Genomic DNA, 12902 nt, shown 5'->3' on the forward strand with positions numbered 1-12902 from the left:
GACATGATAAACCTGCTCTGAAGCCCTACCACATACGCATGCCAAATGGTATCATCTTCCCTATGGGCCCTTGTCAAATATAGTCCACTAAATAGGGAACATGTTCTACTTGAGACGCAACCCCCACGTTGGTCTTCCTGTACTCCTCTACTGACTTAAAATATTCAAGATCTTTGGTGGAATTATTCAATGTATGACAACAACACAGTTCACAAAAAGTTATGTTTGCGATATCTTACCGCAAATGTGTGTGTGCATTTGTGCGAACTGTGAATCCTCGCCCTCTTCAGATAGTGAGACTAAACATAGGAGATAAGATCTCTCCATCTTTTGGATGTGGGTAGAAGTCTATAAGGACAGGCGCCACTGGCTGAAATGACATGCTACAAACTGCAGGAACATGTATCTATCTGATATCTCTCCAGATAGGGACAAATGAACCCAAATGAACAAATGAACCCTGGACAAATGAACCCTGGACACCTCAGTCGTGTTTGAAGGATCAAACTCCAGTCCTCCGTACAGATATCTTTAGTTTGATATTACTCATGAGGCAAAGTTTTGAAAAATATAGATTTATTTTCTATAAGAAAAATACAGTTGATCGCACATCACTGATGTAAGTTCTTTACAGTATAAAATGTAGGATTCATTCACATTCAACCAGCATAGAATAAATACATAATCAATACGTATAAAATTAGTACATTCATGTGAAACATTCTGTATTTCAATATAAAATGATCTTATTTGAGAACAATTATGCTTTTCATGATAGAAGTACATAGTACCGTATATCTACCGTATAGAGGGATGCAGCGTATGTATGGGTCATATTACACAAAGAGAGATGCAGCGTATGTATGGGTCATATTACACAAAGAGAGATGCAGCGTATGTATGGGTCATATTACACAAAGAGAGATGCAGCGTATGTATGGGTCATATTACACAAAGAGCGATGCAGCGTATGTATGGGTCATATTACACAAAGAGAGATGCAGCGTATGTATGGGTCATATTACACAAAGAGAGATGCAGCGTATGTATGGGTCATATTACACAAAGAGCGATGCAGCGTATGTATGGGTCATATTACACAAAGAGAGATGCAGCGTATGTATGGGTCATATTACACAAAGAGCGATGCAGCGTATGTATGGGTCATATTACACAAAGAGAGATGCAGCGTATGTATGGGTCATATTACACAAAGAGAGATGCAGCGTATGTATGGGTCATATTACACAAAGAGAGATGCAGCGTATGTATGGGTCATATTACACAAAGAGAGATGCAGCGTATGTATGGGTCATATTACACAAAGAGAGATGCAGCGTATGTATGGGTCATATTACACAAAGAGCGATGCAGCGTATGTATGGGTCATATTACACAAAGAGAGATGCAGCGTATGTATGGGTCATATTACACAAAGAGAGATGCAGCGTATGTATGGGTCATATTACACAAAGAGCGATGCAGCGTATGTATGGGTCATATTACACAAAGAGCGATGCAGCGTATGTATGGGTCATATTACACAAAGAGGGATGCAGCGTATGTATGGGCCATATTACCAGAAGAGATCATTCTATAATATATAGAGATAATCTAATTATCTCTACGGTAGTATCTCTCTAACATTCCTTTTCGTTCAGGTTCTTGAGGAAATATCTGTAAGCCATTAGAACAATAGTATTCGGTGGACGGGTTAGCAGCGACTTGCTCTTCATGGGGCAGATACTGGCCTCCTTAAAAATAGAAATAATTGAGCCATTAGTATGCAGCATTCGGTGCCCTGAACCAACAAGTAGAGTGAGCAGAACTGTGCCGTAGCTGGACCTGAACTGAATGCTAAAGTCTGCTAAACAGTGACAAGAGTCCCAAATGGCACCTTATTCCTATTGGCACTGGTCAAAAGCAGTGCACTATATAGGGAATAGGGTGCCATTTAGGATGCATACAGAGAGAGTGTATTATACAGAGGCAAATGGCACCCTATATAGTGCACTACTTTTGACCAGGGCCCATTGGGACTGACCTGTCCAAAACACTTCACTAAGCTGTGTGTAAAACAGTGTTCAAAAACTCACCTTAGGGGTAGATTTCTGAGGCAGAGCCTGGATGTTCTTTTGTAGTCTGTTCAGAAGTGGTTTGTGTTCCTCGGTCCGGGCCTTCACCTTGTTGACCACATGCTTCAGCCCAGTGGCAAACATCCCCTGGCACTCACACTGCAAGTAACACATGAGGAGACTTAATCAGACCGCAGTTCAGACAATAGTTGGAAGTTATGCATACACCACAGACGTGGGTGTGTGTGCGTGTTGATGAAGGATAGATGACTTACTGCTTTCTCCCGCATTTGTGATGCTGGTACTCGGTACTGCTTTGGCTGTATGATGGAAGAAAAACAATATAAGATAGACACAGGCTACATTCAGAATAGCAGTATATTACGACTCCACCAATCATCTCACGGTCTCTGTGTATTTATTCACTTTCGATAACATCTCTCGTTGAACCAATGCCGTGCGGTTTGTGACTAGCCACGATGATGCACATAGTATTGTCATGACGTTGGCCTGTGGGTAAGTTTTATGACCCCCCATAAATATATTTCTCCCTTTCCTCTCTTGACTCTACTGATGGACTCTTGACAAGCCTTTGTTAAACATAGAGAGTCGGGGAACATCAAAAGGTGGGGGGAAAGGAACCATATTTCGGTAATCCAACCAGTTGAAAATATGCGTTGGTACTTAATGAATATGATGTCAGTTTGGTTGTCATCCGAGACATTCTTATTAATGATTAATGAAACTGTATCGTGGAAAGTCTACACATTATAGTTATCAGATTCACATGGAATTGTTGTGCAATTTAAATGTTTAAATATGAAACTATTTGTGAAAAGATTCAATGGAATTTTAGCTGCCAAATGAGAGAATTGGGTTTTCATAAGGTTAGAGCTCTGCTCACTCAGTGGCCCCGCCCATGTGAAGAGACATGGGTTATAAACTATGAAACACACCCTTCTCTCCCTCCACTATAAAAGCCCGTTACGAAAATATAACTTCCTGTTCCGAGTACGCGAGGCCTGCAGCCTCTGCATTAAAAGGGCAAATAACTTGCTTTTCCGGGTACATTAGGGCGACGGTCCGATGTCAGAAGGATTCAGATAATAACTACAGAACTAAGCCAACCTCAGCATGAGCTATGGTTGCGAATGGTATGGACTTTGAACTCTGATTCACTACATAAGTGATACCTCCTAGCCGTTGAGTTAGCAGCGGCCGCTGTATACGTGGGCAAGGAAAGGACGGACAAAGGATATCTTCTAACAAACAACACGACACTGCCAAGTATCCAGTTTACCAACAGAGACACTCTTAAAGGGACAAGGAAGATCTCTGTTGGGCAACACAGCCAGCATCTACGACCAACCTACCGAAGCGCAGCTCAGTGTAAATATTTATTGCATTTTCCTTTCCTTTTAGAATGCGTAAGATTCTGTATTTACGATAGTATAGCTTCTCCCTTTGTTCTTCAGTCCTCCCGCGCTTTCATTCAAGCCCAACCCCCTTTTTGTGTAACCAGCCGTCATACAGGTTCCGTCCACCAGGGACGTTTTCTTGTAGGACATAATTAGTCATCAATGTATGATCCATTCTGTGTATATGTAATTCTGTGTGATTAGTTAGGTATTTAGTAAATAAATAATTAAACCCAATTTTATATTGCTGATTCAACTTGTTAGCCGGGGTTCGTGAAGATAACCAAGAATTTACAACTTTCAGATGAGACTGAAATAAGGTGACGTTTAATATTGACTGCTATTGACGTAAAATATTACTAGGTCTTTAAGAGTTATTCGGAAGATAACAGCTCTATAAACACTCTTTCGTGGTGCCCCGACTTTCTAGTTAATTACATTTACATGATTAGCTTAATCAGGTAATATTAATTACAGAGAAAGGAATTTATAGAATAGCATGTCATATCACTTAATCCGGCATAGCCAAAGACACAACAGTATAGAACTCACTACCCAACTCTTTACATGGATAACTACTGTCGGTGAGCTTAACTTTGAGCTCAACTCCAAATGTGTGTCCCAAATGTGACTCTTTTACCCATATAGTGCACTGCTTTGGTCAAAAGTATATAGAAAATAGGATACTATTTGTGACACAACTAACTACCAGTGATAAGAACATCACTAAGTCTATTAATGCATACTTACATAAGTGAAGTTCTCCGGAGTGAGGTTACTCAAGTCATTCAGGATCTCTGTGCGTAAGTTGTTGCTCAGACAGCGATGCAGCATGTTGAGAAACACAATGACAACAACAGCTGACTTCATTATTTTCATACTGTGATCTCTGGTTCTCTGTCTATTACTCTCTTTCTCTCTGTTTCTCTCAGTCCCTTTAGAATGTGTGAAGTGAGAATGGCAGAGATCAGCAACATTAATGCTTTTTATGGCAATCAAACAGGAAGTTGTTGTGAGAGGACGTACAGAAACCGTGATGTCACTGAAACAGCCCAGACACCAGGCTCTGATTCGGAGAGATCTAGGAAAACACAGTATCATCATCATCACCACCACAGGTCAGGGATGATATTCGTTCATATATTTATTTATTTGAAATTTATTAAACTAGGCAAGTCAGTTAAGAACGCATTCTTATTTTCAATGACTGCCTAGGAATGGTGGGTTACCTTGTCAGCTCGGGGATTCGATCTTGCAACCTTTCGGTTACTTGTCCAACGCTCTAACCTCTAGGCTAGGATTATGATAGATAGTTTCATGTTGTTGTGTCCAGGACCATGTATGTTAACAACATTTTGACTTGTGAAAATAAAACCTATTAAAGATGTTAAGAACTGCTGCTCTCTCATTCTAGACCAGCAGATGTCTTTTTAGAGTGCTGGTGCACATGGTGATCCCGATCTTGCACTGGCAAAGCTATGGACTGTGCTTTCATCAAATATAGGCTCTGATAGGTAGTTTAAACATATATATTTTTTAATTAAAACATGTATTTCACCTTTATTTAACCAGTTAGGCCAGTTGAGAACAAGTTCTCATTTACAACTGTGACCTGTTCAAGATAAAGCAAAGCAGTGTGACACAAACAACACAGAGTTACACATAAACACATGTACAGTCAATAACACAATAGAAAAAGTCTATACAGTGTGTACAAATGGAGTAAGGAGGTAAGGCAATAAATAGGCCATAGTAGCAAAGTAATTACAATTTAGCAAATTAACACTGGAGTGGTAGATATGATGATGTGGAAGTAGAAATACTGGTGTGCAAAAGAGCAAAAAAGTAAATATAGGTTGTACAATGTTTTGTGGAGGAGTTTTGAAGATGACCCAGAGATGCACCTTGAGGCTACAAAAGGAAGTGTTGGTCCTCAATGGGATTTTTTAATATATTTTTTTAAATTTATTGAACCTTTATTTAAGGTCAGTTAAGAACAAATAATTTTTTACAATGATGGCCTAGGAACAGCCTTGTTCAGGGGCAGGACAGAGTTTTACCTTGTCAGCTCTGGGATTCGATCCAGCAACCTTTCGGTTACTGGCCCAACGCTCTAACCACTAGGTTACCTGCCTCCCCAAGATAAGATGGTACTATATTTATCTGGTTGCACAGACAGACTTTTGCTGTGCCTCTCAAGCCTGCTTGAAGCACTCTGACCATGCTCGAAACCATATTGCACATCTGCCAAATAGACAAATCTACCATGAAATAACTCTAGGCATCCTCCAACCACCATCAGCACTTCACAGATCAGGCAAGTTGCACACTGGGACTGTGTCTGAAATGGCACCCTATGGTCCCTGGTCAAAACTAGTGCACAAATATAGGGAATAGGGTGCCATTTGGGATGCACCCAAGCTGTGTAAAATTCACCTTCCAGTGAAGAACTGTGGGGTTTCTCAGTCGTCTCTAGTGTGCGAGGAGAAGCGTACTAATAATACACTATGTGAAGTAGAGTTTCTGAGGTCTCTCTCCATGACACCTTATCAGAGACTACCATCTCAGCCACACTTCTGATGCTATGTGGAGATGGTGACAGCTCTCGTGGGTTAGATTTACTTTCTTCGTTGAATTTTCTGTTGGGCCTAGATTTGAAAAACTAACCCTAACCTTAACCTAATTCCAATTGCATAATTTGAATGATAAAGGAATCCGAACAGCTGCCGCCTATATAACTTTGATCATTGCATGGTTCATGAACCTGGTCAGGACACATGGCAGTGTTCCAATGGTACCCTATTCCTTTTACGGGGCACTACTTCTACCAGGGCCCATATAGGGAATAGGGTGCCATTTGGGGAGCAGACTATGAGATGGTTGTGTCTGCTGTTTAAATCAGGTTTCCTGTCAGAACTAGATGTTTTCATTTGCACTAGATCCACTCACACATCTCCTCCATGAGTCTGACTGTATCTCATATGAAGAGTACACACTGAAGTTGATACTACATCTACATTTCATGTACTTTAAATCATATGCATGTACTGTATGTGTCCATTAGTATGCTCTAATAAATTACATGTTTTATTCATTATTTTTTTCCATTACAAATGATGATTAAATTCTCCCCTCTCCCAGCCTTCCATCTCTAGCTGTTACCAGCCAGTCGTTCTATGTTCATGTGTTTCTGTTGTGATGTGTTTACGCCAATTTCATTTGCCCTCAGAGTTGCTATATAATTGCTTATCTCTCATGCATGCCCAGGCCCCATAACCAAGTCTAGAATGATTACATTAATTCACTAATATGTCCGTGTAGTGGTTTCAAATATGATTCTAAATAACTAAAATAGTAAGGAGCGTTTGCCCTGGCCTGCCTGGAATGCCAGATGGGAGGGGTTTAGGGAAGCGTTGCAGTATTGGGGCTACTCTATCAGTCCATTGAGCCAGGCAAGATCAATCAAGCACAGATAAAATATATTAAATTATACTAATACTATTTAAACCCAGGTCTGCCTTCTATGGAGGCATGAAGTAGGCCTACAGTAATTATATAGCCTGGCTCTAAACCAGAGATGTGGGTTGCGTCCCAAATTGGTGTTGGTCAAATGTAGTGCACTATATAGGGAATAGGGTGCAATTTCTGATGCATGACTGTGCCACCATGTTCATTCTCACAGCACAGCAGAAATAGCACAGCCGCTCTCCTCAATTGAGGATGTCTGGCATTGGCTTAAGGTGACATCATAGTTTCATTGGTATTGTCAATCCACAGATATCATCATCAGTGAAGTAGGAGATAACACAGCAGAGTAGAAAGACCCATAGAGCTGTCAGTCACTGTGATTAGGCTAGCTGTGGTGACTATCTTTTCTCTGGGTGAAATAACGAGTTCCTCTGACTGCAGATAAGAGACTAGGGTGGAGAGGCCCAGACAGGTCTGAGTCACTGTGGTTACCAGTGAAAGTCTACATAGATTTACATGGTCACCTTGAGAGGAAAATAAAGGTCCTGTGGGTAAACCACAGCGATAGAAAGATATTAAAGGTCATACAGACAATATGGGTATGACATCGGGGGTAAGAGGGCTTCCCCATCCTTGGCAGTGTTTTTTTAATAGATGTTTTAATAGAATTTTAAAACATACATTCCACCTGCATTGAAGCCGGGCAACATTTACATGACAGTTTAGTCATTCATCAGACGCTCTCGTCAGGTCAAGTGCACCGCTCAAGGGCAGATCGACAGGTCCTTCAGCCAGTTGACTCGGGGGACCCGGACTAGCGATCTCTCAGGCCACTGGCCCAAAGCTCAACCATCCACCTCCTCCCACTGCCACTTGCTTCCAAAAATATTCTAGTGTAGTGCTGTAATCAATTGGTTGTAATCTTGGATTGAGCAGACCTTCCCACACATTTCCGATAACTCCATGAAAGACATAACTCTACCGCTCCAATGTACAATAATATATATAAAATCAAATAAAACTTTTCTTTTCCAAAAATACAGGTCTTTTATCAACCAGTAAATTTGAGTTCAACCATAATTTGTGTTGTAATATTTGCTCTATCTTTTCCAGGGGATGACATTGAAATTGTAACCAGCTCTGTATTTCCTGTTTTAAAAAGAGATACTTTGAACAAGGTTTAATTTTTAATTGAGAAGCGGCTATTTTTAATCAAGGGATGAGCTTTTCTTAATTTTTATTTAACCTTTATTTAACTAGGCAAATCCGTTAAGAACCTATTCTTATTTACAATGAGGGCCTACCAGGGAACAGTGGGTTAACTGCCTTGTTCAGGGGCAGAACAGATCTTTACTGTTTTGTCAGCTCAGGGATTTGATCCCTCAGTTACTGGCCCAACACTAACCACCTGCCATCCCCAATAATCTACTTGAGAACCATTTTGGGTTTAAGTAAAACTTTTGTAAACTGAAGCTTTTAATGAGAGATTGAATGCTTTAATATTTAATAATCTCAGCCCTCCCAGTTCAAATTCAATATATAGATAGGCAAGCTTTATCTTGTCTGGTTTAGCGTCACAGATAGAGCAAAATATTTTCTCCTCATATGATTTTATAAAACAAGCCATCAAGAGTAAGCAGCACCATAAGTAAGTGAGTAAACTGAGATATGACTAACAAGTTTGTCAGTGTCATTTGTTACCTAAATAGACAGGTATTTACCTCTCCATGGTTGCAGGAGCTTGTCAATTTTTACACATTTTCTATTGAAATTCATGGAGGAGAGCTCCTTTACATATATTGTGATATGAACACCAAGTATATCTACATCACTATCAGCCGATGTTGTGTTGTAGGTCAACTGCAGGTTAACGTACAAGTTGTGTCTTTTAAAGATCCAATACATAATATGGTACACTTATCATAATTGGGTTTTAGTCCAGACAGGCCAGAAAAGTTATCTAGATCTTCAATGAGACATTGCAGGGATCAAGCTTGTGGACTCAATATAAAACTTGAGTCATCGGCATACATGGGCACCTTTGTTTTTAAGCCTTGGATTTATAATCGCCTAAAGTTCTTATTTGATCTGATTGTAATAGCTTGGCAATGACGACCAGATATAGTAACAACAGACACTCGTTTAATTCTTCTTGACAGTTCAAAACTCCCTGAGAAGTAGCCATTATTTACTATTTTCACCTGGGGTTGCTATACATTACTTTAACCTATTGACTAAGAGACTCACAGAAATGTTTAACAAATCCAGGCATTTATATATAAATTCCAGTCACGCTTTATCAAATGCCTTTTCTAAATCCACTATGGTAGTGTTGTAGTTTGTACAGGGTTTTCCTCACCCCTAGAGAGAACTCTCACCCTCCCTCAAACCAAAAGGCCATTCTCTAGCTAGGGGTCATAAAAAGAAAACAGATTCATTACAATACAATATTATCTGAATGGAGTATGCCCCAATATGTTGGTATGTTCACCACATGATTTCTGTGACAATGGCTGACGTCATTGAATTCATTCATCATTGAATGTTTAACATCACATGTAAGTAGCTGATTTGGTTCTTCTGGGTGCTGAGATGATGTTGAGTTTAAAGCCAGATGTCTAAACGTAGCATTGTTCCTATTACGTCTGATGACTTGGTGATAAAAGTCGTTGGAATCTGAAAGGTGCCATAAGTTCCAGTCAACAAACAGTTACCTATGTCTCCACACCATCAGTGTGAGGGCAGAGAGATGAGTGGGGAGGTACAGAACCTGGGGGAGGTGGAGGAGGGGGTATTTCTGATGTCAGATCGTGTGATGATTGGAAGCCATCCTTAGTTTTCTCATGACTCAGACAAGAGAGTTGTGAGTATGTCTCATCCTGTCCATCTCGTCTCTACTACAGAACTTTTCCACCAAACATCTTTGCTTGCATGCTAGTGTGTGTGTGTGCATCTGTAAGAAACACACTTATGTCATTCTATTGTCCTCCACGTGTTGCTGAATGTGCTCTCCTCGCCATGTGAACAGATCTCAATGATGCATAGGAAAACAAAGGTATTTTGAAGGAGGGTGTTCCCCTTATCTTACCTACAGATGTTCACACTTCAAGGTACAGCAATATAGCTTCTCTATTATTTTCAAATCAAATTGTATTTGTCACATGCATCGAATACAACAGTGAATTGCTTACTTAGAAGTCCTTAAACCAACAATGCAATTTAAAGAAAATCGAGTTAAAAATATTTACTCAATAAACTAAAGTTAAAAAATATATAAAAATAACACAATAAAATAACAATAATGAGGCTATATCCAGGAGGTACTGGTACCGAGTCAATGTGTGTGATAACAGGTTAGTTGAGGTCATTTCTACATGTAGGTAGGGGTGAAGTGACTATACAAAGATAATAAACAGCGAGTAGCAGCAGGGTAAAAACAAAAGGGGGATGTCGATGTAAATAGTCCGGGAGGCCATTTGATTCATTGTTCAGCAGTCTAATAGCTTGGGGGTAGAAGCTGTTAAGGAGCCTTTTGGACCTAGAGTTGGCGCTCCGGTACCACTTGCTGTGCGGTAGCAGAGAGAACAGTCTATGACTTGGGTGACTGGAGTCTTTCACCATTTTTGGGGGCCTTCTTCTGGCACCGCCTGGTATAGAGGTCCTGGGTGGCAGGAAGACCAGAGAGGGACCAGAGAGGTGATGCTGTCTGAGTAGGTCTGGGGAACAGGGCTGCACTCTCCTCCTCTGATCTTACAGAGCAGAATGGCGGTCTGAGAGAACAGATCTCATACAACAAGCATCCCAGTGCCCAGACATCAGACTTAGAACTGTATGGAATAGAGATACTAAGGGCAGGCATTTATTTCAAGTACAGAGTAAAGTAGGGGAGGGGAGGACAGCAGGAAGGGACAGAAGAGAGGAGGCTATTTTTACAAGACTAATGGTGGGACACATCAGGTTGAATAAGACCTTAAATGTGATAGGAATGCATCCAACAGGAAAGTGTGATTGTTGCCAGGAAAGAGAGAGCGTGGAGCGTGTATTGCTACAGTGTGGGCAGTATCAGAGATCTGGTATGAGGGAGAAGGGGAAATAAGAAATTAGTTTAAAGAGTATATATGTATATATTTAAATATATATTACAGTTGTTTCCAATTATTTACACACAAACTGGTTCCTGAGGCACAATGACCCAACCCTGTAACTCTGCAATACTACTGACACATGTTTTGCTTTACACTCAGATTGTAATTCTATAAAACATTTGGCAAAACACAACACACAATTCTCAACACACACTCTCACTTTGAATGAGTGTGTATTTGCATGTGTACAAACACCTGCATGGCATCAGCCCTCAGACAAACAGGCATTAGATGTAACAACTTTGCCCCTCAATGTCATTCAAACATACTTTTTGTTTTATTTTGACTTTACATCTCTACTTTTATCTTTGACAGTCATTCTATCCCCGCCCAGCAACTCACCTCCCACTCGTCTCCAACTCCACATCCCAACCCTCAGCCCAACCCTCAGCTTCTCTCAGCTTCCCTCAGCCCAACCCTCAGCTTCCCTCAGCCCAACCCTCAGCTTCCCTCAGCTTCTCTCAGCCCAACCCTCAGCTTCTCTCAGCCCAACCCTCAGCTTCCCTCAGCCCAACCCTCAGCTTCCCTCAGCCCAACCCTCAGCTTCTCTCAGCCCAACCCTCAGCTTCTCTCAGCCCAACCCTCAGCTTCCCTCAGCCCAACCCTCAGCTTCTCTCAGCCCAACCCTCAGCTTCCCTCAGCCCAACCCTCAGCTTCCCTCAGCCCAACCCTCAGCTTCCCTCAGCCCAACCCTCAGCTTCTCTCAGCCCAACCCTCAGATTCCCTCAGCCCAACCCTTAGCTTCTCTCAGCCCAACCCTCAGCTTCTCTCAGCCCAACCCTCAGCTTCTCTCAGCCCAACCCTCAGCTTCTATCAGCTTCCCTCAGCTTCTATCAGCTTCCCTCAGCCCAACCCTCAGCTTCTCTCAGCCCAACCCTCAGCCCAACCCTCAGCTTCCCTCAGCCCAACCCTCAGCTTCCCTCAGCCCAACCCTCAGCTTCTCTCAGCCCAACCCTCAGCTTCCCTCAGCCCAACCCACCTCTCTCTGCTGGCCACCCTCTTTGGATTTCTATGCACCATACAGTGCATTCGAAAAGTATTCAGACCCCTTGATATTTTCCACATTTTGTTACGTTACAGCCTTATTCTAAAATTAATTCAATTGTTTGTTTTTCCCCCTCATTAATCTATACACAATACTCCATAATGACAAAGAAAAAACAGGTTTTTAGACATTTTTGCAAATGTATTAAAAAATTAAAAACTGAAATATCACATTTACATAACTATTCAGACCTTTTACTCAGTACTTTGTTGAAGAACCTTTGGCAGGGATTACAGCCTCGAGTCTTCTTGGGTATGACGCTTCAAACTTGCACACCTTTTTCTCCCATTCTTCTCTGCAGATCCTCTCAAGCTCTGTCACATTGGATGGGGAGCATCGCTGCACAGCTATTTTCATGTCTCTTCAGAAATGTTAGATCGGGTTCAAGTCCAGGCTCTGGCTGGGGCACTCAAGGACATTCAGAGACTTGTCCCGAAGCCACTCCTGTGTTGTCTTGGCTGTGTGCTTAGGGTTGTTGTCCTGCTGGAAGGTGAACCTTCACCCCAGTCTGAGGTCCTGAGCGCTCTGGAGCAGTTTTTCATCAAGGATCTCTGTACTTTGCTCCGTTCATCTTTCCCTCGATCCTGACCAGTCTCCCAGCCCCTGCCGTTGAAAAACTTCTCCACAACATGATGCTGCATCATGCTTCACCGTAGGGATGGTGCCAGATTTCCTCCAGACGTTATGCTTTGCATTCAGGACAAAGAGTTAAATCGTGGTTTCATCAGACCAGAGAATCTTGTTTCTCATG

The 12902-nt window shown here is 41.5% G+C and overlaps 1 protein-coding gene across 1 annotated transcript; it reads right to left on the reverse strand.

The window, feature by feature from the left end:
• Positions 1-569: 569 nt before the first annotated feature.
• On the reverse strand, positions 570-11005 carry LOC115118690 (uncharacterized). Its single transcript, XM_029647378.2, has 4 exons — positions 4244-11005; positions 2351-2395; positions 2097-2234; positions 570-1754 (listed from the first exon to the last, which is right to left on the reverse strand). The coding sequence occupies exons 1-4, from the start codon at positions 4598-4600 to the stop codon at positions 1641-1643; spliced, it is 654 nt and encodes a 217-aa protein (XP_029503238.1). The 5' UTR covers positions 4601-11005; the 3' UTR covers positions 570-1640.
• Between the last annotated feature and the right edge of the window lie 1897 nt (positions 11006-12902).

Source organism: Oncorhynchus nerka, linkage group LG6 (assembly GCF_034236695.1).
Source record: "Oncorhynchus nerka isolate Pitt River linkage group LG6, Oner_Uvic_2.0, whole genome shotgun sequence".
Lineage (NCBI taxonomy): Eukaryota > Metazoa > Chordata > Actinopteri > Salmoniformes > Salmonidae > Oncorhynchus > Oncorhynchus nerka.

Excerpts from the sequence above, each read along its gene's own strand:
- LOC115118690 (XM_029647378.2), bottom strand. The coding sequence starts at position 4,600 with ATGATGATGATACTGTGTTTTCCTAGATCTCTCCGAATCAGAGCCTGG. Across the intron at positions 2,396-4,243 it reads CTCCGGAGAACTTCACTTAT|CCAAAGCAGTACCGAGTACC; the intron begins GTAAGTATGCAT and ends TCCATCATACAG. Across the intron at positions 2,235-2,350 it reads CACAAATGCGGGAGAAAGCA|TGTGAGTGCCAGGGGATGTT; the intron begins GTAAGTCATCTA and ends TGTTACTTGCAG.